Source organism: Scleropages formosus, chromosome 20, assembly GCF_900964775.1.
Source record: "Scleropages formosus chromosome 20, fSclFor1.1, whole genome shotgun sequence".
Lineage (NCBI taxonomy): Eukaryota > Metazoa > Chordata > Actinopteri > Osteoglossiformes > Osteoglossidae > Scleropages > Scleropages formosus.
The window spans coordinates 9,042,756-9,070,100 of NC_041825.1; the positions used below are offsets into that span (position 1 = coordinate 9,042,756).

A 27,345-nucleotide genomic window follows, 5' to 3' on the forward strand; every position below is an offset into this window, starting at 1 on the left:
TAAAAAAAAAAAACAACAAATTTTGCCCAAGGCGATAAAGGAAATCAAGGTAGTGTGAAGTCCACTTAAATTACAAGCAGTTACAGGCAGTCCCCGAATTACAAACAAGTTCCGTGTCCTCTGTCTTTAAGTCAGATTTTGTTGTAAGTCGGAACAGTTAAGTGTGGTGGGTATCTAACGTCAGTTTGTCAGATGTTTGACTTAGTATATCGTGTACCTTCCTATGCATAAAAAAACATTAAAGAAACACTTTGGATACACTAAAACATCTTTAATATAACAATACAGTGATAATAAATTTTAATGATAAAAATAAATGTAACTACAGTATTTATAATAGAGAAAGACATAGAAAGAGATAAATGTTACTACTGTGATGATGAACAGAGGACACGAAGGAGACTGGACCCAAATGCAGGATCGTTTATTCAGAATCAAAGCATTAGACTTGTTCTCGTGGTCGGGGACGGGCGAATGGTCAGTCATCGAACTGAGCAGAGGCGAGGATCCGAAAGTGTGGTCGAGGGACCAGGCGGGTGGTCGATATCAAAGAGACATGGAACGGGAAACGATGAGGGATAAGACTTGGAAGAGCAGAGCAAGGGAGGTTTCATAACACAGGGGTGGGTGTTGTCTGGAGTGAGATTCCGCAACTGCGAATAAGTGTCTTTTGTATCCGAGTGCTCTCAGAGACTGCACGCATGCACACGATGTTTGCTTTTCCATTGTTCGTTGGTGTTTCATCTTTTGCTGTATTATTGACTCTTTAGTTTCAGTCGTGATCGTTTCCTTTTTCTTGGATGCATCACATTTACGCTTTGGTGCCATGGTTAGGAAGGTGAAAACAAAGCCAAATACAATAACATGGGACGCTGTTAACGGGAAAAGAAGGAAGCCTGTCTTACCTCGGGCTCACACGCCCCACCCACAAGCCAACAAACCGCTGTAGACGTGCAATGTTTTGATTCGCTTCGCAAAGTAGCGCCCATTTGTTATTACGAACCATTGTATATCCAGTAACTCAAATTTTTAATATAATGGGCTTAATTACGAAGTTTTCATTTGATTGTTATTTAAGGATGACAAAAAAAAATCAACTTCCAGTCAGTAAGGGGGTGGTTCGTAAGTATGGGTTGTACGTAAGATAGGCGTTCGTAACTCGGGCACTGCCTGTATTTAATATTAGACTCGCAAGGCAAAATGGCAATAAAAGTGTAGATGGGCAGTGTTCATAAACTGCAAAATTACAGTGCAGGACTGTCTGTATACTTAAATAAGATTGAAGCACTTTCAAAAAATTCTTTTCTCAGTCTTTCCGCAAAAGCCGTGTTGCAGTAAGGAACAAAACACTTTGATTCTTCCATGTTTTTCTTTATGCATTTAATACTCGCATTTGTGGCCATTTGCACTACTACATTGTAGAATGCTGTCATTCAAAAACAGTTATTTTTGACAGCCTGAAATATGGATATGAATAGCTGGAGGAAAACCAAAAGATTTTTACAGGCAAGCTGAGTTAAAAGTTAATTTAATTTTTTTTTTTTTTTCCCCCTTTTAAAATTTGATTATACTTGCACTTAAACTTTGTTAGAACTGTGACTTATGCAACTGGTCAAAGTGAATACAATTTAGGAAGTCTTAATAAAAAGTTATTTTCTACAAGAAAGCCTTAGTCAATTCTTTGTTAATGGAGCACACATACATTTATGTGAAACATTATAAAAGGGGCCATGAGGCCTGTATGGTAACCAATAATGGCTTCAGAAAGGACATTTACAAGTAACACCAAGTGAATCTTAACAGAAATAATCACCTAGACCTCCACGGAGGCCATTCTACAATCTGTAAAAGTGGTGAAACTACAGTAGTGCACATGACAATTTCAGATGGTAGTTTTTGGCAATGCTAACCATCTTAAACCTGAATTAGAAGTGTATCATCAGGCAGTGAAGGTGGAGGCCAACACTTAACCTCTTGCAATGAGAGTGAGAAAAATATAATGTAATTATTATAAATAATAAATAAATATAATTAAGAAAAATATAATCCCACAGATATGCTGGACTGACACTGGGTAATAAAGTCCTATATCAACATCACTTTCATAAACTTGTATAAACTTTTAATGATAATGACACAAGTTATTAGTTGGTCACTTACAATATTTTGAGTAAGTAAACTGTACATAGTTTTATAGGTACAGACTGTGTTATAAGATATTAAGGACTTAACAAGTGGTTACCAGTAGTAAAAGAATGCAAAGCATTTTGTTCCTCCCTGTCTGATCAGGAGCTACAAGACATTGAAATTCATTCTATTACAGAAAGTAGTACTGCAAGACAGTGGTAACTGAATTATGTTGTGACTCAGTGATGGTTACATGTTGGAAATTCATATCCACAGAGGAAGTCTGGCCATACCATGTATTTTGGTATGAATGGTGCTTTTCGTAAGCACCTAGCTACCTCCCTGTCGCATTTGCAGAGTATTTTTTCACACTTGTCCTTCACCAGTTCTAGAAAAATGTAAGAATTTTATAATTAAAATTTTGGGGAGACATTAGATGAAAATGCATTTTATATGAAGAAAACAACAGGCAACATGATGGTACCTCACAACCCTTAAATGTTTGCTTGTTAATGATTTGTATTAATACTAAATATAGTGAATACTAAACTATACTGAATTTATTTAAAACCACTAGGCATATTGCCATACAGTTTTCTGCTAAACCGCAGCATTCTGATTTTCTTCAACTACAAATGCAGGTGCATGTTACGGGATTATTGGTACGTACCACAGTTGGTCGACCTGCTGTCACATGCCCACGGATACTTGTTTGACTTGGGTATGCAACCTGCAATCTCTGCTTTTTCATAGCAGCAGTCATGTTTGTGACAGCACCTGTTGAAGTACCAGGAAGATAAAGTGTAACAGGTGCATAACAAATGAATTAATTCATACATTAAAATCATATCGTAATCTCTCTTTGCATGTTTACATTTATTTATTTAGCAGATGCTTTTTTTCCAAAGCAACTTCCAGCTTATTCTATGTAGTGTTATCAACCCACACACCTTATTCACCAAGGTGACTTACACTGCTACATACACTGCTTATAATGGGTCACTCACCCATACGTCAGTGGAACACAATCTGTCTGTCTGTCACTCACACACTATGGGGAACCTGAACAGCATGCGTTTGGACTGTGGGAGGAAACCAGAGCAACCAGAGGAAACTCACGCAGACACAGGAAGTACATGCAAACTCCACACAGACTGATCGGGAATCGAACCCACGTCCTCTCACACCACCCAGGCGCTGTGAGACAGTGCTACTTGCTGCCCCTGCCCCCATATATATATATACACATACATACATGGGCGGCACGGTGTTATGTTTTCCATAACAATGGAAAAGCAGAGTTAGTTGTAAGTTGCTTTGGAGAAAAGCATCTGCTAAGTGAATAAATGTAAATATACACACAACCAACTATAATAATAATGTGTGTGTATACATATATAATAATGTTTGTGTATATATACAGTATATACACACCACCAGAATTTCTGGCTTGCTTTGAAAATAGTCAAAGATATTTGAGGATGGAAATATCATAGAATGCTTCTGAGTGTGGTTTTCCATCAGCTACTAGTACTCTCAGAGATGTAATGGCATCATCTTTTGTTATACAGTTTTTGAAATTGGGGCCTTTCTTAAATTCGACTTTGCTCTGTTTACAGTTTTGCTTTAATGCTTTCTTAACAGTTGGGTCTCAGTGCAAATACAGTAGTATTTATAGCTTAAGCTACATTTAATTTCATACATTACACTGAATTACTATATGGGAGGATGGCTCGGTACTTAAGCTTAATTTAAAGGAGCAGAACAACTGTTTTCTTTCCATTCTGTGGATGCTAAATAAATGTTTGTCAGCCAGGTGAGAGTAACCATTAGCACAATGCAGCCAAGGTAATTATTGTACACTGTTTGGGTGCATTTTATCCTGACGCTGGAAAAGTGGACCTCCTATCCTATCCTGCAATCACTCCATAAAGTGAACATTATCAAAAGAACTACTCATTTAGGGAGCTTTATTATATGGGTTGTTGGTGAGATGGGGACAGGACACCGCTGTGTTCAATAGCCACCTGCAGTTTGATGTGTAAACACTAAATGAACAGTAAATGAAAGTCTCGCATTTCACTAGCTTTCGATGCACCTCTGTGAGTGCGAAAGCACACATTACACGAGTAGCTCCATGTAGAGCTGAGTCTGATAGGAAATACAAAGAAGATCGTGACGCAAATTGGTGGATCTGTCAGAAGATCACAGGAGAAGCGCATTTGAAAGAAATGCATTTTGAGACACTTCTTGGATAATGGAAGGGATTCAGCAGTTCTGAGGGAGAGAGGGAGCTCAATCTACCACATTAGATCCAAAACAGTGAATGTACAGACACTTCGTTTTGGACCTCTCATGTGTCGGACCATGAAGCAGCCAGAGACGAAGGAGGTATCACTGTTGCTGGAGTGTAAGGGTATTTATATTAAAAGTTGTGTATTTTGAAGAGAGCAGGATATTCCGGCCCATACATATTTATTTAAAAAAAAAAAAAAATGTGAACCCTGTACAATGGGGGATACTGTCTGTTTGCCTTACCAGTCTGCCTTGTCCCTTGGCCAGCCCTGCCCCCCCAGGCCACAGTAGCAGCCATACATGATGTAGGCCATGGAAGACCTCCCTGTGCTGCACTTGATGACGCCATCGAGCTCCAGCAGGCCCCGTTTAGACCTCAGCGATGTGTGAGGGGTGAGGGAGGCTGTGGATACTGCAACAACAGTGCAGGTGGATACCATTCATAAATACTGCCTTCTCTTGTTAAAAATAAGATCACTGGCAGATGCATCATTAAAATCTTCTTTGCTATCAAAATCCTATCAAGCTAAAATTTACATGAATGTAAGAAATGTAAAAGGAGGTGAAGTGAGACTTCTGTCTGTAGAGTGTCTACAATTACTGTCATTTCCAGGACACTTTTCTCCTAAGCAACTTTCAATATTTAATCTGTTTCTATAGCAGAGAAAGGGGATGCAGTGGGTTGGACCGGGTCCTGGGTCTGGGGTTCGAGTCCCGCTTCGGGTGCCTTGCGACGGGCTGGCGTCCCGTCCTGGGTGCGTCCGTTCCCCCTCCGGCCTTACGCCTTGTGCTGCTGGGTTAGGCTCTGGCTCCCCGCAACCCCGAATGGGAGAAGCGGTTCAGATGTTGTGTGTGTGTATAGCAGAGTAATTTTTAATGGAACAATTTAAGATTAAGTACAGTAGTATTACAGTAGGAGATGGGATTCAAACTTGTGATTGCTGAGTCCAGAAGTAGCAGCTCTAACCCCTAACCAACCTGACCCTTCTTTACTGTAGTGTATTATTCTCTAATAAAAATAGTTTTTTTTTTTTTTTCAAAAGGGTTCAGCATTTGAAAGAGAAAATATGGTCATGAAACCAAAATGTTAACATTAATGCAGTGTACAGTAATTAAATTACACACCTCCATAAACACAGTATTTTACCTGTACAGATTAACAGTACATGTCTAATAATTATAACGCATGAACAATAAATGTCATAATAATCATTTAGCTGATGCCTTTCTCCAAAGCAGCTTACAAATACTTATAAATGTATACAGCCAGGTAATTCTGGGAAAGTACCTTGCTCAGGGGTACTACAGCTCAAAGTGAGATTCAAACCTGCAAGCTGTGGGTCTTAGGGCACCTGCTCTATCCACTACGCTACCAGCTCCACATCCCAGCCACAGAACTGCTTTTGCATGCGAGTGTCAGAGTTGTATTCTACCACTATCTCAGTGCCAAACATTCTCGCGCGAAAAGGGGATATTTGGGGATATTGATTCAAAAGACTGCACTCATGACAAGTCAGACTGGCACCACCTGAAAGAATATGGAAGAAATTAATATCCAGGATAATCCTGCCCATCGTCCATAGCTACAACAGCCGGAGTCTCCGTCTCCTTTATCCAGGTGATATACCATTAGGGTTTTCCATTCACCACTCTGATCAGGTTCCCTCACCTCCTTTCCTCCATTATTTTTTTCCACTCGCTAACATACTTGTGGATAAACTGCTAAACTAGGTTACGTAACTCTTCTGAACGGAAGTCGCAAGTTCAAATCCCACCTCCAGCTGTAGTATCCTTGAGCAAAGTACTTACCCTAAATTGCTCCGGTAAACTGTAAGTACCTTATCGTTGTAATTCACTTTGGAGAAAAGCATCAGATAAATAATGAAATAAAATTGTGTTTTGTAATTATTTCATCATTGTATTCACTATTTCATATAATACTTCTAATACATGATAGTCTTACCAGAGAACAGCAGTATCAGGAGATGGCACCTGGACATTGCTCTTGCAGGGAAGGTCATGGAGGGACTAAGCTGTGACTGATGAGAGCTTCTTTTATACAGCGTGACTTCAGACTTCTGAGCATCACTTCAGTGGGGTGTCATTAGAGCAAAACACGGCCCTCCCCTTCCAGCACAGTCATCATACAGAAGCACACAGTACCAGGGCTTCCTTTTATTATGTTTTTGCCATTTTCAACCTTTTTGAAGAGAAATAAACTGGAATCTCCATTTACCTGGAGACTGTGGGACTGACACAATGCATGTAGCCAAAATTCGGGTACAAATCTTATGGGATATGGTGTAAGCATGAGCTTACACGCAAACAATTATATGTAATGATTAATTAAGTGTTAAATTGATAATAATCTTAATCTACCAAAAATATATAAAAGAATTCATACTTCTCTTTAAGGGATAGGGTGGTGGGTTTGACCAGGTCTTGCTCTCTGGCGGGTCTGGGGTTCGAGTCCTGCTTGGGGTGCCTTGTGATGGACTGGCATCCTGTCCTGGGTGTGTCCCCTCCCCCCCAGCCTTACGCCCTGTGTTGCCGGGTAGGCTCCGGTTCCCTGCGACCCTGTACGGGACAAGTGGTTCAGAAAATGTGTGTGTGTGTGTGTGTTTGCAAAAAGATGGGAAAGCGATTCAAAAAAATTATGGTCTCTGGACATCTGCCAACACCAATTATACATTCCATAATAATACCTGTGTAGATAGAGCACATGGAAAACATAAATCTTCAGTGTTCATAGTTTAAGTGTCACATCACTAAAATATCCTTGTCACTCTTTAGTCTTTTACTTGTTGCCATAATTTTAAGGGAAGTAGCAAGTCTGATGTAGTATTTCTCAGCTCTTCTACGGGAAGTAGATTCCCGAGTTCCCTCACCCAAATTTCAGAAGTACTACCTCTGTGGCATTACCTGTTACTGCCATGCAAAGTGAGATGACTTGTGCCTTATACTGTATATTTTACAGCAATTTTCAGACAGAAAGAAAAAAAAATGTTGTGAGTGCAAAGAACAACCGTAGGGTTAGGGTTAGTGAAATTACGAATGATCTCTGCGTCATCGAACAGCGAATGTCCGGCACCGCAATCCGCAGAGGTGAAAACCAGCCAACATTCAGAGGTTGTGCTGCAAGATGTAAACCCGTCAACAGCAGCAGGAACAGAAAGGCTCAACTGGAATTTGTACAGAAACACTGAGATTAACCACAGGAGTTCTCGATCAAGGTTTTTCGCAGAGATGGGAATAAAACATCCGTCAAAGTGAAGGACGGGTGGGTAAAGTTAGAGTAATTTAAGGTAAATAAATTCCAACCCTGATGTGTCCTTGACCCTCAGGAGTAATGGGTAACAGTCAAGATGGTCCTCCGCTAGCTACTCGTACTAATGAACTTAGTTGATCTCTCCACAATCTTTTGTCATTTTCATATATTTTATATCTGGCTCAAGGGAACTACAGTTAGGATTCAAACCAACAGCTTTTGGGTCCAAAGAAAGGAGCTCTAACCACTACACTCCCAGCTACCCACTGCTTTTATTCTTTCGACACCCTGTTCTCAGTTTACTCCTGATTCCCCAGTTTTTTTCTTTTTCCTAAACACTCCAATTTGACGATTACATAGCTGCAACTCTCAATTTTCTTTCTTCTTATTTTCAAACTGGCCCGTTTTCTGTAATGGCGTGTCCTCCTGTCTCGAGGTTGGTTTGCGCTGGTTAACTCAAGCGAGGCTTCAGAAGCAGTTTTGAAATGTCAGCCCCTCCCTGACTTTGGAAATTTATGTAACCCTATTTGAGCCAGTACTTATCCTCATACTCTGTTCTGGAGAGTATATTTCTTTTAGTTTTCCATTTACAGTACACACACAGACACACTGACTGAAACCGCTTGCCCCAAGCAGGGTCACGGCAAACTGGAGCCTAACCCGGCAACACGGTGCAAGGCTGGAGGGGGAGGGGACATACCCAGGACGGGACGCCAGTCCATCGCAAGGCAGCCCAAGCAGGACTCGAACCCCAGACTCACCAGAGAGCAGGCCCCGGCCAAACCCGCTGCTCCACCTCGCCCCCCTTTACAGTATTTAATCAGTAATTACAACGTATTTTCATAAACATGCTTATTATTAAACCTAGAGAAAATACATGTTTTCGTTTCTTTTCGTCACGCCAGGAGATAAAAACATACTGGTGGCACATATTTAACTTCCTCTCAAGGGTGTATTCAGTTCACTGGAAGCCCAATCTTCTGCATTTTGGGGGGCAGCTTTAGCCGACACGTTTCCCCAAAGCAATTTAACCAGTGGTGTTTAACTGCTTACAGATATTTACCCGTTTACAACTGCGGCATTTTTAACCCCTTTTTCGTTCTAAAAACGACAACATTAACACGGGATTTCCAACACCCAAACTCAGTCCTTGATATCAGTAGGGTGTCATTTTGATGTCACTACTCATTTTTACTGGAGTAATATAGGAGAAGTAGGTGAGATGCACGTTGCTTTGGGGAAAAAAAACGTCTGCTAAATTAATAAATGTACTTTCTCAAGTGTACAACAGCAGGAGGTGGGTTTCCGTCTAGGTCCTTTTCCTGGATGACAGCAACTCTAAACACTACGCCACCTCCTGGCCAAAACTTTTTTTTTTTTTAAAGACACATACTCATTCAACTGACACTTTTCTCTAATGCAGCTTGCCAATACATATATTTAGGTAGGTAATTATACTGAAGTGATTAGGAGGTACCTTGCTCAAGGGTACAGCCACAAGGGGCAGGAATTGAACCTGCAACCTTTGGGCCCAAAGACAACAGCTCTAACCACTATGCTAGCAGCTGCTTTTTAAAAGAATTTGATGGTTTATTAGTGTGGGGGAAAACAGGCACAGACACCAAGAGTTTGCCTGACACAAAAAAAAGTTTTTAAACCGGATCCCAAGAGCAGAAAACCAGACCAACAAGTAACACCTTAAGGGTGGAGTTAAAATGTGGAAAAACACCTCAAAGTGAAAAGAATCTCTGCTGATGTCAGTGGGACGGAGGCTTGAGGCGTTTAGTTGAGGTTTTACAACTAAATTCCTTTACACTTCTTATCTTTAAGTTGGATATGCAACAGGAATTCGGAGGGCTGAATTTTTTTTTTTTTTTGGGAAAAAAAGACTGATTTTGCTTGAAAGGGTAAGACATAAAAACAGAAGCTGAACTTCTGAACTCCGCTCCACAAGTTTTGTTTCATATGAATTTCGATGTCCTGCACAGGCAGCGGGGGAAACAACTGCATCCAGGTTGTTGTACCGCCACTTCTCAGGGCACCGTGGTACAACTCTCAGACAGCCAGCAAAGCGCACACGCACACACCCTCTTTGTCACAACGCTTCTTTCACTGGATGTTTACACCTGCTGCAAATCAAATCTGTCAGTTAATCCAAGTAGATCCGGCTAATAAACCTTGACATTTTAAGAATTACAATTTATAGACTTTAAACGGAAGTATTTTCGTTACAATAACCTCAATAACCGCTTTTCCTGAGAAAGGGTCGCGGTATCCCTGAATCACTGACTGGGCGCTAGGCTGAAGGAGGAATACGGGGCGGGGTACACGCTGGATGTAACCACACATATTTTATTAAATTTTCTAAATATGTTGACCAGCGTATAATTAATAATATTATCCCTGTTGCTGTTTGCCGGAATTTAAAGAAATCGGTGTGATAACAAGATAAAAACGGGTAAGTTTACGCGAAGGTTGACACGCAGCGCTTGGTAACAGTACGGTGTAGCGTACAGTACAATAGTGTTAAACGTCGCTCGGCCGCCTGAGCGGAGCCTTTTCGCGACGCTCCCTTACAGCTCCCGGCCTGCCGCCCCTCGAGGCGGAAGTGCTGCGAGTACGTGGCGGAGAAGGGTTGAACACTTGCCTCAGTCACGCCGCTCGGCCGTTGTACCAGTGACAGTGGCTCCGCGCTGTGTGCCCAAGGCGTCATCCCTCCCCCCGTGGGCTGGTGGGCTGGTGTGCAGGTGCCACGGCGCGCTCCCTCTATATAAATGGCTGGGCACAGCTAGCGACGGTGATGGTGCGCCGGTTGCGCGCGTCTCTCCGGCAGCTGCTCGCTCAGATGGCCCGGAGACCTGACGTGCTGTGCGGAGCCATCGCGCTGGGCTGCCTGCTCGCCGCCGCTCTGAAATTCACGTGCAGGTAGTACGAAGACACACACACACACACACACACACACACACACACGCTCTGAGCAGACAACAACAAGTACAGGCGCATACCAGCTGCTGCGCGTGCAAAGTATGTTCGCCGCGCGCTCATCATCATGATCGCTACGGGGCAGCATAGTGGCACAGCGCTGGGTGGTGGTACGAGAGAGGACGTGGGTTCGATCTCCACTCAGTCCGTGTGAAGTTTGCATGTTCTCCCCGTGTCTGCGTGGGTTTCCTCCGGGTGCTCTGGTTTCCTCCCACACTCCAAAGACATGCTGTTCAGGTTCCCCATCGTGTGTGAATGACAGAGTGAGTGTGTTCCACTGATGTATGGATGAGTGACCCAGAGTGTAAGCAGTGTATCTTGCAGTGTAAGTCACCTTGTGGGCTAGTAACACTACATAGAGTTCACTGGAAGTTGCTTTGGATAAAAAGCATCTGCTAAACAAATAAATGTAAATGTGTACACACGCTTTACAGCTATGTGTCCGAATACATGAATGGCTCTGGTCTTGCTTTCCACCACTTAGCTGTGTGTTCTGGTGATGCAAACCATGCTGTCAAAAGTGTGTGTGTGTGTGTGTGTGTGTGTGTGTGTGTGTGTGGGGGGGGGAGGATGATAGGTGTAGGTGTAACAGTGTGCTGGATTCAGGTTTGAGGTGGTGTAAAGTATGAAGGTGGACTGTCTGCTTGACATGTCCTTCCAGGGGACAGTTGACAGGACATCTGGAGTGGAGAAGTTCAGCAGGCACAGCTGGTGGTGTAGTGGTTAGAGCCACTGCCTTTGGAAGTGAAGGTCACAGGTTCAAATCCCACCATGAATAGAGCCAGCTGTCAAAATGAGTAAATAATTGTAAGTAGCTTAATCTTGTAAGTCTTTTCGGGAGAGAAGCATCAGATAAATGAATAAATATAAATGTACAGGGTGTCCAATCGGTGAGATGTTAGAGGAGGGTATGGAGCCACTGAATTGACGTGAGGAGCAATGATTCAAATGAGATCATAAGGCTCACGTGCAAGCGGCAGCCCACCTAATCTGATTAAAGTATTTGTAGGGATTCAGCTCTATTTTCTTCTGCATCTCCCAGTTACGGTTGATGGTACCGTGTAGCTGCCTTGAAGAGCGCTGTTGCCCCTTTTTGGGAAATGCTCACGCTTGACGGTTTCTGGGCAGTGCGGTGGTGCTTCATGTACCTTGCTGCCCTTAGCTTGGAGTTTTAAATGTGCTTTTAAACCGTGTTTGTCCTGCGATGATGCAGTGTCCCGTCTAGACTACACCCTGCCTCACACACTATGCTTCCAGTATAGCCCCTGGACCACCATGACCCTAAATCTGATGAGCATTTACATTACGTTTTACATTTATTCATTTAGCTGATGCTTTTGTCCGAAGCAACTTAATAGTAACCTTTCAATTATTAACCCAGGGTAATTTTACTGGAGAAATTCACGTGAGTATCTTGCTGGAGGTGAGATTTGAACCTGCGACCTTTAGATCTGAAGGCATTGGCTGTAACCCCTACGCTACCAGCTGACCACTTACTTATAGATTGATGATGATTTCTGTTCTTTGGTGGTAAACTGCTGTTATTACTCAAAATCTGACCGGTTGCTAAGAAACGTGTTTGAAGTATGCGCATCAACTGTGTAGGAACTGTTTCCCTTGAACCAGCCGTTTGGCGACTATTTACTTTGTCCTTTTGCAGCCGTGCAAAGAATGTCGTTGCCCCCGCGCGACCGCCTGTCCGCTTCTTCTCACCTGACGCCCCGGTCATGGACCTGTTCCTTGGCCAGTTGGAGCAGGTCGACCGGCTGCGCAGCACATCCGACATCTCCTTCATCTTCTTCTACGCTCCTTGGTGTGCTCACTCCATCGCTGCCAGAGACGAGGTCCAGAAGGTCGCAAGGAAGTTATCCAAAGAGGTGCTCCCGTTTCGATCTGTCTTGAGCTGAAAGTATACAAATCTTCTGCCGTAAACGGTTTTGGCCGATATGTTGCGTGTCCTTGATACGCTGTGTACAGCTTCTTAGCCGTTGCTTTTAGGTGGTATGGATTCGTGATGTGGTATGGATGCAGTGTGCTTGAGGGTGTGTGTTTTTTTTTTTTTTTTTTTTTTTTTTTTTTTTTAAATTACTGAAACATGCAGTTTCTTGTTGGAAGATTAATATTCGCAGCTGGTATTTTCACAGCTGTTGAAACTTCTGAACAGAATACATGTTTGCCCTGTGATTTGATTATAGGCTACTTACAAGTTATTGGTTTAATAGCATGGGGGGTGTGGTGACGCAGCGGGCTTGGCCGAGTCCTGCTCGCTGGCAGGTCTGGGGTTCAAGTCCCACTGGGGGTGCCCTGTGACGGACTGGCATCCTGTCCTGGGTGTGTCCCCTCCCCCTCCAGCCCTACACCCTGTGTTGCCAGGCTAAGCTCGCAACCACCTATGGGGCAAGTGGTTTCAGCCAATGTTTATATACACACACACACACACACACACACACACACTCTGTGTGTGGTTTAATAGCTCTATGTTGTATGGCTTCCATGTGTTCGCTGCAGATGTATGTGAATGATCATAACTCTTTCTGTGTGTAGGTTCTCTTCATAGCGGTGAACTGCTGGTGGAGCCAGGGGAAATGCAGGAAACGGCAGAATCTCTACCAGTACCCTGTTGTACACCTCTTCTATCGAAGGTAAACTAAAATAAGCTTATCTGTGTCATGATATATTAAATGAAGAAAAATAAACTAATCATTATTACTGGCATGTTGCATTTTTTCATATTCCTTTTTGTAGCATCTTATAATAAAGTGTAGATCTTTTTAATACTGTGGCTCCTGTTTTAATATGTGCACAAGTTCCTGCTTTTCTTAAGTCTTCAATAATAATGATAATAGTTCTTATTAGAATACATAGAGGGTGTCCCTCTTATGTTTTTATTTTGCCAGATTTGGGCCCATTGAGTACAAGGGTCCCTTCGCAGCTGCCTATGTGGAGAAGTTCATCCAGAGAGTCATAACCCCTGTTACTTACCTACCCACTCAAGTGATGCTGCAGGATTTTCTATCCTACCATGAGGTGATGTGTTCCCCACCCCCCACATTTTTGACATCAACTAGTCATTTGTGAAAGTCTATAGTAGAATTTATAAGGGAATTGTGGGTAGGATGGTCTTTGTGTGGATGCAGCTTTTTTTTTTTTTTTTTTTTTAAACTAGATTTTACAATTTACTTCCTGGATTCATTGTCATTAGAAGTCAAGTTGCACCATGATGTAGCAAAGTTGCTCCTAATACAAGTCACCATGACACCAGGTGACGCTCATCCTTTCGCGAACCCTTATTACATGTCAGTATGTGCAAAACAAAACGTATTACCTAGCGCCCAATCACTACTTGTAAACGGCAAATGTGGGATTATACTTGTTGCACTACTGTAAGGAAGACTTTTAATAAAAGATAGATTGCATCCACAGATATAGTTTTTTAATGGAAAAAAGAGACTAATTATGATCATACTGAGAACCCAACTCTTTAAACAGGGCTGTAATCAGAGGGGGAAATGTCAGAGAAATAAATTGCTTGCTTACAATAAAACTACAGTATATCCTCCCTGTGTGAAGTTGGTTTTTTTTTTTTTTTTTTTTTTTTAAAAACTTTTATGTGCAGCACCTTTGCTCAGTGTCTCTGTCTGTTTCTCTTGCCTCGTCCTTTCTCTCAGTCAGGAGTGGTGGGGTATTTTGACTTCAACGCCTCTCCGCAGCCTCCTGGGTACATGATATTCCTCACTTCGGCTCTGCAGGCCCTGAAGAAGGGTGAGTCAAAAATTTGCGACCGCTATTAAATTGACCCGTATAGATTGTCTACTTAGGGGGCAGCTGGTAGTGCGGTGGTTTGAGCTGCTGCTCTTAGGTTCGATCCCCACCTCTGGCACCGGTACCCCAAGAGCAAGGTCCTTACCCTAAAATTGCTCTAGTAAAAAAATTACCCAGCTGTATAAATTCTTCCAATCTTTGCATTCCATCCAAAAATAATTTCCTTTTTTGTGCATGTAATATTGACAATAACAACCCATAAAATTTCTTGATTAGATGTGGAACAAAGCAAAATCTTGCATAAGTAAACGTGATCTATGGATCCCGGGCTCGTCCAGGTCGTCGGAGGTGGTGACTCTCACCCGACGTGCTCCTGGTCCCATGGATAAGCTTGCTGAGTACATGAATTTGACGCTGGACCTATTTTATATTTCTGGCCATATAAATTGTATATATTTTTGAACCCGTTGGACTGCCTTTATTGCAATAATGAGAGGAAAAAAGTCTACATAGTTGATAGACGCGTTATTTTTAAGGTTCACGTTATTTGGGCTGAGACTCGCATCACCTTTTCACCAATCGCTGGTTTCTAAACTGTTCGACAAAAGGAGCCCTTTGTCGAACAGTTTAGAAACCAGCAATTGGGCAGGGGGAGATGCTGCAGTGTGATATTACTTAAGATCTGCGAGACCAGAGTTCTGCCCAAGAGATGTGGTCTCCCCACCCGCTTGTCGTGGTAGACAAAATCTTTCCTTCATTACCTTTGAATTTAACCCCTTTGCACAGTTGTACCTTGTTTACTATTTATCAGGTGCACTTTGTGTTTATTTCCACACCCCAATTCATACGGGGGAAAAAAACCATATATAACACACACACATTTTCAGAACCGCTTGTCCCATACGGGGTCACGGGGAACCGGAGCCTACCCGGTAACACAGGGCGTAAGGCCAGAGGGGGAAGGGACACACCCAGGACGGGACGCCAGTCCGTCGCAAGGCACCCCAAGCGGGACTCGAACCCCAGACCCACTGAAGAGCAGGACCGGGTCCAACCCACTGCGCCACTGCCCCATATATAACAATATGACTTTATAATAGTTGTATTATAGTTAATATATCATTGACTGTATCATATTAATAGTCAATTATTGTTCTAAGTTATTTGGCAAATACTGTGATTCCTTGCACAGCTGTTGACTGTTTTATAAGACGACCCTTCTGTTTATGAGGTTTCTGCTGAATTTGTCGTACAGAGGTCTGCAGACGTAAAAGGGATAGCTTAAAAACTGGTGTGGTATTAATAGCATTTTACACTCGGTTGTACTGTACTGTCTGTTTTGGGCTATTTTCATGCTGTTGTGTTCCGTTTCAGCGAATCTTCCTGGTAGAGGAAACTACATTTTGGCTCATATTGCCCTGCTGTGTGTTTGAGGTTTTTAATTGCTCTGTCTTGCTAAGAACTCCAGTCTCTACTGGTGCAAAAAACCCTTAAAGATGGGGTTGTTATTGGGGTTTTTTTTTTTTTTTTGCCCTATAGATCACTTATAGTTTGAGCCTAATCTGACCTGTGCGCTTTATTTAATTTGTCATTGAGATATCATTTACAGCATAAGTGTTCCGAGACTCCTCTTAACTCAGTGGTGAGTGCTGCTGTGAAGATGATGGTTCTAGAAAATGTGCATTCTGATTTAAGAAAAATGTTGCATTTATTAATTTAGCTGATGCTTTTCTCCAAAGCAACTTACAATGTTAAAGTAACAATTTATTATAAGCTTACAATTATTTACCCATTTATACAGCTGGGTAATTTTTACTGGAGCAATTTAGGGTAAGTACCTTGCTCAAGGGTACTATAACCAGAGGTGGGAATCAAACATGGGACTTTCAGGTCCAAAGGCAGCACCTCTAACCACTACGTTACCAGATGTTGCGTTAACCAGCTGCTGCCAGTTGAACAAACACATGGAAATTGCAGGAAAGTGACGTGTCCGTTGAGGGCATGGTGGCGCAGCGGGTTTGGCTGGATCCTGCTCTCTGGTGGGTCTGGGGTTCAAGTTCTGCTTGGGGTGCCTTGTGATGGACTGGCGTCCCATCCTGGGTGTGGCCCCTCCCCCTCCAGCCTTGCGCCCTGTGTCACCGGGTTAGGCTTCAGTTTTCTGCAACCCCGCTCAGGACAAGGTGTGTGTGTGAATGAGAGTGAGAGCGTTGTCCGTTTACTTCCTTGCCCATTTTGAATGCTTCATAGAAAGTAGAACCCGCAACCCTCGGTCAATTCTCTAACAGCCATTCTGCAGGTTGACACAGGGCTCTGACCACTTGTTTACAGGTTGCAGCTACCAGGTGCCTTACTCTGTTTGTTTGTTACCCTTAAAAAACTCGGTACTTGAGTGCTGGGAGTAAATGTGCACCTGTTTTCTGGCTTTCATTATTGATGACAAATATAACTGTGGCGCGAAGACTGGAGTTTATATTTTTTCTCCAACATAACATCATCCATTCTGTTAATAATTCTATTTTCACCTTGTATCAGGAATAGGAAAAAAAATGTAGAGCACAGAGTATTCATGCTTGCAATAGGGTCAGTGCTCCTGAGACTCACTGCTTTTACATGCTTTTCTCAGCTTTCGCAGATTTACTAGAGACTCACTCTGCATGTCACTAAGTGCTTCTTGTCAGCATCCTCGTTTCCGTACCTATGAGACGGCTGGTAGCGTAGTGGTTAGAGCTGCTGCCTTTGGACCAAAAAGTTGCAGGTTCGAGTCCCACTTTTAGCTGCAGTACCCTGCAGGAAGGTGCTTACCCTGAATTGCTCCAGTGAAATTACCCAGCTGTGTAAATGTAAGTTGCTTTGGAGAAAAGTGTCAATTAAATGAATGTGTGCATCACCATAAAGGGTGGGGTCTGTACTCTCAAGACACTCCCTGCTACAGAGATTAATTTCTCTGTGCATGATGGGATCCTCACCAAGTCCATCTGGTTCTAACCTCTGTGCTGCTGTCAGCTTAATCCTTTGAGCTGTACCCTCAGTGGGCCTGGGCAGTAATGAATAATTTGAACTGGAAACCCATGTTGAGCAAGGAATCAGTCAGCATGTGGCAGTAGTGCCTTTATGTGAGACACCTGAACAAGCACTTTTTTTTCCCCCCCTTCTCCTGCTCCCCAGATTTCCAGAGCGCGATACGTTTTGGAGTGATAACCAGCAGACAGGTGGCGGAAGCGATATCGGTGCGGGAGGATGAAACGATCTACATGCACCGGCACTTCAACACATCCCTTGTGAGTAACAGGCCCGCGACTAGACGTGCTGCTGGTGACCCAGTGCAGTGAAGCCTCTTGTGATGGGATATTGAAGGAATTGCTGCAGGTGCGGCACCTTCAGAGGCGGTAGGGAAAAAAAATGGCCGAGATGGGTTGTCTTAAATTTGACCATAAAGACGTTAACGGGGAAAAACTTCATCTTTACAGGTCCGGTTGAGAACTAAGGTTGTCCGGAACGTGCACATCTATGACTGGAATTGCATTATATCTATATTCGTACAGTACATATATGTAGTGCCGTCACTTCTAATTCTGGTTGTCTTAACACCGTGTGGCATAGTTCAATGGAGGAAGAAAAAATAAATTCTGGGGGAGAACCCCTTAAATAGGCTTTGAATATAACTGTTATCCCAGGGTAAAAATGAATATCGTGTCTGGCACTTTCCTGAATGTGCACTCCCTCTTATGTTGGTTGCAGGATGAATTGTTTCCCTGATCCCATGCAGATTTTCCCACGGTCGGAGAGGAACTTCACGGCGGAGAACATCTGCAGTTGGGCTTATGAGCACAGCGAGAGCATCCTGCGGTGGCTGCAGCCCCCTGGAGCGAAAAGCCGCCTCCTGGAGCAGGAGCTCAGCAAGGGCCCCGCACTGCTCCTCTTCGTGCCCTTTGACCCCCTGGCACCACACCAGCCCCTCATCCAGCAGGTTTGCTCCAAAGCCTCTGTTACTCACACACTTCACATTCAGTAATACATCCCGTGCTGTTATTTATATTTCCATAACTGGTGGAAAGACTCACCTTTTCAAGAGCCCTCCATTGTACAACTTCATACCTTCTAAGGCGACGCGTCCTTTCATGTGCAGTTCAGACAGTGCCTGCAGGTGGCGCTGCAGTCCAAAGACACTCCATCTCATCAGCGTGGATGCTGTTCTGTTTAATGCTTACATTTACATTTATTTGGTTTTTCTAACCTTTCGTTTCACCGTTAGCCCTGCCTGCTTGCTAAGTTGAATCCAACGCATGAAAAATCACTGCTTATATATTATGGATTTGATGACATGTAAGACTGGTGTTTAGCTCAGGGTTCGAATTGGGGGTCCGTATGTCAGTGTTCAGTGCTTAAGGGCTTTAATGAAGTGCTTAATTCTATCCCTTATAGAGCTGATTTAGCTTTCATTGTTGGGTACTGTAGTTGTGTAAATGGATGAAAGCAGTCAAATGTAAGCGTTAGTTAAGCAAAATGATGATTATTATAATTAACCAGCGACCCTGTGTAAACTATATCCTATGTGGCTGGGAGGCTGATCGTTTATATTAATTCAAACAGATTTCAATGGTTTTTTTTTGGCTGTATGTGTCCCTGCAGATAGCAAACATTTCCCTGCAGTACCACACCTGCAGTGCCACCGAGGGGTTGGGTCAGACTACTAGCTGGGACGCCACGTGGGAGCCGAGCGGGTTGCCGTCACTCTCGGAGAGCACGGCTCCTAAGCCTCCCTGCTGCAACACCGTGGTTCTCCCAGCATGGCACGGCCTCACCCGTGTCCACAACGTGTGCGAACTGTGCCTCAACCAGTCTATCGGCGTGCGACCGAACGCCGTCCTAGCCCCCCGCTGCCCCTTTTACCGTATGGAGGCCGCTCTGGATTCCTTCTACCTCAGGCAGCACACCTTTTCCCACCTGCTGGCCCATCATGTGGCCTGCAGTTACATCATCAGCACTTACAGCCCCTTCAGTCACTACAGCGCCTGCTGCAAGACCCTTAGCCTCCCCATGCCCGCTCCGCCTCCTGCACCGGAGGCGTTGCCTCTGACTCGGGCGCCTTGGGAGCCTACGGACTCTGACCCACAGGTTGCCGGCATCGCGGGACTCAAATGCAGGACTAATAAGACACTGAGGTTTTACCTGCTGGACTCGCACTTGCATTGGAATTTTGCTGTGAGGCTGGGAGCGCAGGGGGACGAGAGCCAACATCTGTTTGCCGCCATAGTGAATCTCCCAGACGAAGTTCATTATGTTCTGGAACACAGAGAAAATCTTGCCGAAAATCTGGGTGAGCATCAGTTCAACTGAATTATGTCTGAAAATGTCGTGGAGTTTTAGGGTGCTTTGCTCTCCCGCAATTTAGAAATTCCTTATTAATAGATATGTACAGTAATTGTGTACATGCAGTAGTTTGTTAAATACATTCAGCAAGGGCAGCTGGTAGTGTAGTGGTTGGAGCTGCTACCTTTGGTCCTAAAGGTTGCAGGTTTGAATCTCACCTCTAGCTATAGTACCGTTGAACAAGGTACTTACCCGAAATTGCCCTGCTGTACGAATGGGTAAATAAGCGTAGGTATCTTAACGTTGCAGGTTGCTTTAGAGAAAGGTGTCTGCTAAATAAATGTGAGATAAGCAGTAAGCGTTTTTAGGAGCCACGTGATTCATTACTTCACTCTCAGATCACGCAGCCTAGGAGCTGAAGGTCTTAGATCCCTAATGCTGCAGCGCCCACATTTTGGTGAAACGCACAACAGCACCGTTCTGAAACCTACGTTAAGCCAGCTGTGGCTTTTTACAGACGTGTCGTGTGCTTTCTTTTGCCAATCCTACGAATTTCCCCTGTGACTTGCAGCAGATGCCTTATGACTACAACTTCCTCTCTTAGTTTCATCAGCTAACAACACGTGATTGTGGGCAAAAGTGCACCTGGTATATCGCTGATACCAGTTTGACACTTCGTTTATTAGATTAAGATGCTTTTAAGCTATAGCTCGTGACACGTTGACTCTTTCCTCTACAGCAAATACTGTTTTTTTCCACTCATGGTACAATTTTGGTACATCGGTAGCTTAACATAGAATGAATAATGGGATGGCTGGTACCGTAGTGGTTGGAGTTGCTGCTTCTTGACCTAAAGGTCACAGGTTCAATTCCCACCTGCAATTGTAGTACCCTTGAAAAAGGTCCTTGCCCTAAATTGCTCTAGTAGAAAATAAATAAAATAACCTAGGTGTATAAATGGGTAAATAATCGTAAGTCTGTTTTGGCAGAAGTGTCGGCTGAATGAATAAATACAAGGGAGCATTTGCATATTTCATAAACACTTCCAACAGTGAAGCAGTGGTAATTTTTACTGTAGAGTTCGATATACGATCTGTTTTTCAGAGCGCTTCATACAGAACTTCAGCGTTGTCTACAGTCCGCTGAAGAGGCATCTGGTTGGCGCCTCTATGCCAAAGTCTTCGGACTCCTTAATCAGGGAAGTAACGACAGTGTCGTTCTTCAGCACGGTCATGGATCCTGAGAAGGTAATTTTGTCTTTTGTTATTGCAGTGCTGTTTATTCTCTCTTGAACAACGGCGGTCGTTTTACAGTTTTCCGCAGCTTTGTGTTTACCGACGGAATTTTGAGCGCTGTTTTTGAAGATGCAGCAGGAACATCCATTTATGCATTTAGCAGATGCTTTTCTTCGAAGAAGAAGAAGAGCTTTAGATGCTGACAATTGAATATTTCAATCAACAAAGTTAATTTGTCCAGTACCACTGAAATGCCAGAGGAACATTCTCAACATATCGCTTGAGTCACGTCAAATACAAAGGTAATCATGACATGATGTGATGAAAATTTATGCTGTTATTAGGAGATCTGAGTAGAAGATGGAAGAGCTGTTTCTTGAGGCCCTTCATGAATGCTGAGAGGCAAAATGGAAAACATGCGAAATGTGTGATTCCAGGCATCTTGAGAGTGGGACCAACAAGCGTCCAATTGTGCAGGGCCATCGATTTCTGGCTGGGGCCTTGTAGGTATCTGTGCGAAGGTGCTCTGTCGATCTAGTGACCTTTCATACATTGCAGGCTACAGTTCCCCTCCGAAGATCTTCCTCTCTTTCTAAAGACCTGCTCTGTCACCCCCGTTCAGCCACCGATGATCAAGAAAGGGAAATTTCGAATCCGCACCCAGGATCTTCAGCGTTAAGTGCCAGGCAGAATATTAACTTGCAGTCTGTCCCTAATTAGCATTTACTGCATTTGTGGAACCACTCGGTGTCATAACCCATGGAATTTGTTATGCAAAATGGATTGCGGTAAATAGGAGTATGTTCGTGCTGTAGGTGGATGTAGCGTGACGTGACGAGAAAATCCACGATGACGTGTGGCTTTTCACTTCCTGGGTATTATAGTTCTGTGATGGTGTTATGTAAACGGTGTGGTAAATTTACCTATTCGTTTACAGGGTTTTTTCCGCAAAGGTTGCGTGCCACATGTCGTAAGTCGCGGTGAGTAACGCGGTAATGCACGGATGGGCCTCGTACATACTGTTTTGTTACACTGTTATGGCTCTGTTATTACAACACTAGTGACGCTCTGTGCCAGTCAGCACCGGCACACGTGACCTCATCCCTGGTACCTTAAGATAGTCACTGTTAACAACAACAGCAACCAGTTTAGTGATGTGGGTGTCTGAGTCTACATTTCAGTGAGAATTTACCAGAAGAGTGATCAGCTACATGGACTCGTTTTGATTCTTCGTTTATTTTTAAAAATACAAAAAAAAAATGTGTGGTAAATAAAGGCCTTTTTGTTGGTGGGGGATGTGGGAAGGCGGGGGCAGAACGGGCTTAGCCTCGTTTTCTTGCAGCCCTGTCGTTCCCTGGGGAGCGCGCCGCGTACGGTCCGCTAGCGGTGTTTGCGCAGTGTGCTCTGAGCCTTCCCTTGGCGTAAGTGAGCTTCCTGCGAGACTGCGCCGAGCGAAACGCAGCGAGCGTCAGGAGCTGCGCTCTCTGGTGGCAGCGCGGGCCGCTCAGGGACACTCGTCACTTTTCGTGTTTGCGTCGCGCAGAAAAGCGTTTATCGTTCGCGTCAGCAATGCAGCATCGAAGATCGGCAGCGAGCGGTGTGGCGTCTGTAAAGCAGAGCCATATGTGTATACACACACACACACACACACACACACACACACACACACTCTTTCTCCCCTCCTCATCACTACCTGGCAGTGGTCTGGCGCAGGGCCATTCCTCCGCTCCTCTATGGTGTTTCCCGCAGCGCCGAATCAATGCCAGCTTCTCCGCCGCCTTGCTCAGTCATCGTCCGAGCGCCGCAGCGTCTGGCTGCTTTCAGGTCTCTCTTCTGGAAAGTTACAGTATTGACCTGTTCAAGGAAAACACGAGTCCCCTTTGTCTCCAGCTGTCAGTTATCATGTAGCAAATATGATCAAATGTTACAATGGAAGGTGCCATAATTTTGTAGGCATCACACAACGCAAGAAAATTGTCCAAAGTTTACCAACTTACAAAAATAGCACTAGTTCTTCTAGAGTGTCACTTTTGGTTTGGTACTTTACAGCCGGGAGAAGATTCTAGAACCGGAACGTTCCGGAAAGGTACTGGAATATTCGGTGCTTGGAATCCGGTGCCAAAATGTGCTAGGTTCAAGAAAGCGGAATATTTTTCTATAAACCAACGTATAGTACAAACTAGCAGCAAAAGTATGTATGTTTTGTAAAACTGAATGGAAAATATAAGAAAAATCGACACAAAATTTGTTACATGATCATCTGTATAATGTAGGGGTTAGAGCTACCGCTTTTGGACCCAAAGGTCGCAGGTTCGATCCCACCTCTGGCTGTAGTAGCCTTGAACAAGGTACTTACCCTGAATTGCTCCAGTAAAATTACCCAGCTGTATAAATGGGTCAAAAATGATTGTAAGCATGTAATAATTGTGATCTTAACATTGTAAGGTGATAACTGTATAAATGTAATGAATTACCATTACTACTTTTTTTTTTTTTTTTTAAATTTAGCTGGCATGTTACTCCAAGGCAGCTTACTATGTTTGGTTTCTTTACTGAGCTCCATACAATTATCCATTTTTCCAGCTGGCTAATTTTTACAGTGTCAATTGAGGTAAGTATCTTCTTGAAGGGTTCTACAGTAGGAGCGGGGAGTCGAACCCGAGTCCCTCGCTCGAAAGGCAACGTCTCTAACGGCTGCATTAGCTGCTGCCTTACCATATTGGCAGCGAAATTCTCAGAAATTCTCTGAACAGGAAAGCAACTTGTGTTTAATTATAATTTGTTGTTTGTGGGCAGTTCCTTTGAAATGAAATGTAAGGATTTCTAAGCGTTTGTAAGTCAGGTCCAAATTGCGGTCTGTTGGAGTTACACTGTGTGTGTGTGTGTGTGTGTGTGTGTGTGTGTGTGTGTGTGTGTGTGTGTGTGTGTGTCTGCCTGCCTTCCAGGATGTGCTGCTGTTCTACTACACACAGTGGTGTGGATTTTGCACGGTCATCAACCACGTCATCATCCAGCTCGCTCGCCTCTTCCAGGGAAACGGCAAGTTCGTAGTTGCCAGGTAAAACATGTTTAGTGCAGCACATATCAATAAAAGAGATCCTTAAATATTAAGAGACAGCTGGTAGCATAGTGATTAGTTACTGCTTTTGGATCTCGAGGTCGCTGGTTCGATTCCCACCTTCAGCTGTAGTGCCCTTGAGCAAGGTACTTACCCTAAATTGCTCCTGTATAAATGAGTAAATAAATATAAGCCTGTAACTGTAATATCTGCAGCCTTAACATTGGAAGTTGCTTTGGAGAAAAGAATCAGCTAAATGAATAAATGTAAATGGGTACAAATAAACGGTCACTTTATGTAGTTCATCATGCTATACCACTACCAAAATTGTATGGTACCTTGAACTTTGTGTGGTTTTTTTTAAATAAAAACTGTTGCCTTCATGTAGAATTAATGTTGCTGAGAATGACCTTCCGTGGGAATTCATGGTGGACCACTTTCCAGTCTTCCTCCTGTTTCCCAGCAACAGGTAAAGTACGTAACGTCTTGCTTTGCATGAGGAATCTGGATCATTTAAATGAACTGTTGACTGTACAGTTTAGACCAGACTGTAGTAACGCAGCATGCGAGGAATGATTCCATGTGGTTCGCACCTTGAGTTCGTTGTCTTACTACAGGTAATGTAATCCAAAATAAAGATTGAAACCCAATGGTCTGAAGCCACGGTGCAAAGGTTGGGTTGCCAAGGACCCTGTGGCATCTGACCAGGCTGTTATTGGTGGTCCAGGCATGTTTTACGTTGCACTCATCGGTCCATCCTGTGGCGCCCCTCTCCAGATCGCTTGCTTTTCTTGTACCAGTTGCAAAGTAGAGGTGCGTGCGATGATGTTCGGCCACCAACTGCGGCATTAATGTAATGCTAGTGACATTACATTAGTTCGGATCTGTCACTTTGGATTCGGTGCACGTACACACCAAAGGTCCAGAAAAACTGGTGGCAGAGTACTCGTACCGGGGTGAGTTTTGAAATTCCCGATTAAGTGCGTACTCATATTATGGGATGGGTGCACTGTGGTCAGTCACATAAGAGCATAAAGGACACAAGAGGGACGTGTGGCGCACAAAGGCCATTGTGTTGCCGAGGAACTGAATGTGGTTTGATTGCAAAGCTATTTTTAGTTCAATTGTTAGGTTCTACAGGAAGTGAGAATGTACTGCTGTGCTGAGCAGCACTTTTTTTTTTGCTACAGTTATAGTTACCATAGTGTACTGTCAGCAACTGCAAGCCTGCATATAACAGATGTTGCCTCATATGTGCTGTAGTGTACAGAAATATTTGACAAAAAGCAATGTTTTTTGACTTTTTTGCCACTAAGCATTTTTAATTAGGTACTTTTCTCTGGTCTTGGTGGTAATACAGTGTAAATGCCCCCCCGTCAGTATTTTAGCAAATGTTGACCTCCCTTTCCAAGTACGTACAAACACACACACACACACACACACATCATCTGAAACCGCCCGTCCCATACGGGGTCGCGGGGAGCCAGCACCTAACCTGGCAACACGGCGTAAGGCCGGAGGGGGAAGGGACGCACCCAGGACGGGACGCCGGTCCGTCGCAAGGCACCCCAAGCGGGACTCGAACCCCAGACCCACCGCAGACCAGGACCCGGCCAAGCACATTCCCCCTTTCCAAGTAACGACACCCAAAAATGTGGCGGTTTTGCTTTGCGATCATAGTCATTGCAGGGCCGAGAGCGGCTCCATATCGATTCAGTGTGTTAAACGGAGCTGGACTTTCTCTTTGTTCAGTTCAGAACTCATACTGATTCTCTGTGAAATACTTCAGCTTGTGGAAGTGCTGAAAGGGCTGCAAAACAGACCTCGGAGCGTAATGTCGCTGCGAAACTTGTCACTGGCGCAGAGCAAACTGTCTCACAGGATGTGGCGTAGAAGCTGTAATGTTCCCCAACCGTGGGTCCGGACTCACTTTACGTGGCAGCTGGTTTAACTGAGCTGCTCGGTATTGATTCCTGTAATACGGTTATTGAAGAGAACAGTACCCGCTGTGGGGTCCCTTTGGATTGTAAACACGTTCACCGTTAAGAGCCAGTTAAATGGCACTGCTTTTCCGCTGCTCCGTTAATTTAATTAGTTGGCCAACACTAGTGTGTAAAAATGCCTCGTTTTTATGCCCGATACTTTTACTGGCATATTAAGTACCTCTTAAATACAGCAGGGCTCCTCCTGGGATTTGAATCGGCATCTTCTGGCTTTCGGCCTCCGTCCCTAACCCTTGCAACTCACCGCAGCTTCTCGTCGCTTCCTTGAAAAGGTTTATCTAATTATTCTCTGCTCAGGAAACACGCGAGCGTGAAGTTCCCCGATGACCTGCCCATTACCCTGCCCAACCTGGTGCGCTTCATCCTGCGCCACTCCAGCGACGTGCAGCGCGGCGGGGATGGCAAGTGGGCGGGGCCAGGGCGCTCGGCGCTGCTCGAGTGGGAGCTGCGGCGGCTGCGGGGCGAGGTGCAGGCGCTACGGCACGCCCGGGAGCGGCTGTCCCGCCAACTGTCCCAGCTGTGGCAGGAGAAGCGCAGGCTGGCCCTGCACGCGCAGACGCTGGAGTCGCGCAACGGCGAACTGCAGAAGCAAGGGCGGCGCCTGGAGGAGCTCTACCAGGAGAAGAACCGGCAGCTGCTGGACGCCGTGAGCAAACTGCAGGCGCTGGCCGACGCCTCCGAGAGCCTGCTTTCGGAAAACGCGCTGCTCAAAATCTTGTTAGCCTCTCTGAAGGAGAAGGCAGAGCCTGAGAAGAGAGCAGGGGACGGTGCTGAGGAAGCAGCCAAGCCCGACCTCAGCTGAACACTGACAACCTATTGAAAATCCTGTGTGTATGTTGGCTAATTATTTATGTTTGTTTTTGAGGTCAGTTTGTTTCGCTGATTCCCCCCCTTCCCCTTACGATTGACCCTTTTTCTTAAATTAACAAATCTATTTTTACAGAAATTCTTGTATTATCAAGCATCTGTACATAAGTGTTTTTTCAGGTAAGAGTGAAATGCTGTATTTGTTTACACAAAGAAAACTTGCACAGATTTTTATAGATTAAAGTTCAATCCATGTGTCAATGTGCGGGAGAATGGCCCGGGGGGGGGGGCGGAAGGTTGCGAAGTAATTATATGAACTTGTCAATTCATGGCAGCAGCTGTACGAATGATACGGCGGCATTTGATTCAGGGCGATTTGTCTTCAGTACGACTGAGGAGACAAATACATTGGTGGTGGGGGACAATTTGAAACCCCTGAGCATTAAAACTCATCTGCTACTGTCAGTTTTTATTTTGACTTGCATGGGTGACAAATGA

General features: G+C 44.2%; 2 protein-coding genes across 2 annotated transcripts; one reads left to right on the top strand and one right to left on the bottom strand.

The window, feature by feature from the left end:
* Positions 1 to 2,227: 2,227 nt before the first annotated feature.
* LOC108926741 (phospholipase A2-like) lies at positions 2,228 to 6,757 on the bottom strand. The gene is made up of 4 exons (XM_018739650.1): positions 6,386 to 6,757; positions 4,666 to 4,834; positions 2,798 to 2,904; positions 2,228 to 2,515 (listed from the first exon to the last, which is right to left on the bottom strand). The coding sequence occupies exons 1-4, from the start codon at positions 6,441 to 6,443 to the stop codon at positions 2,367 to 2,369; spliced, it is 483 nt and encodes a 160-aa protein (XP_018595166.1). The 5' UTR covers positions 6,444 to 6,757; the 3' UTR covers positions 2,228 to 2,366.
* A 3,615-nt stretch (positions 6,758 to 10,372) lies between these two features.
* On the top strand, positions 10,373 to 27,315 carry txndc11 (thioredoxin domain containing 11). The gene is made up of 12 exons (XM_029247055.1): positions 10,373 to 10,615; positions 12,333 to 12,549; positions 13,217 to 13,314; positions 13,570 to 13,699; positions 14,341 to 14,434; positions 17,600 to 17,712; positions 18,201 to 18,401; positions 19,064 to 19,751; positions 20,849 to 20,991; positions 23,925 to 24,037; positions 24,426 to 24,506; positions 26,338 to 27,315. The coding sequence occupies exons 1-12, from the start codon at positions 10,491 to 10,493 to the stop codon at positions 26,840 to 26,842; spliced, it is 2,508 nt and encodes an 835-aa protein (XP_029102888.1). The 5' UTR covers positions 10,373 to 10,490; the 3' UTR covers positions 26,843 to 27,315.
* Positions 27,316 to 27,345: the final 30 nt, after the last annotated feature.

Bases quoted from the DNA above. Each gene is read 5' to 3' on its own strand.
- LOC108926741 (XM_018739650.1), bottom strand. From the start codon at position 6,443: ATGACCTTCCCTGCAAGAGCAATGTCCAGGTGCCATCTCCTGATACTG. The intron at 2,905-4,665 runs GTAAGGCAAACA...GTACTTCAACAG, and splicing joins CCAAGGGACAAGGCAGACTG to GTGCTGTCACAAACATGACT. The intron at 2,516-2,797 runs GTACGTACCAAT...ACATTTTTCTAG, and splicing joins CAGCAGGTCGACCAACTGTG to AACTGGTGAAGGACAAGTGT.
- txndc11 (XM_029247055.1), top strand. From the start codon at position 10,491: ATGGTGCGCCGGTTGCGCGCGTCTCTCCGGCAGCTGCTCGCTCAGATG. The intron at 10,616-12,332 runs GTAGTACGAAGA...GTCCTTTTGCAG, and splicing joins GCTCTGAAATTCACGTGCAG to CCGTGCAAAGAATGTCGTTG. The intron at 24,507-26,337 runs GTAAAGTACGTA...TTCTCTGCTCAG, and splicing joins CTCCTGTTTCCCAGCAACAG to GAAACACGCGAGCGTGAAGT.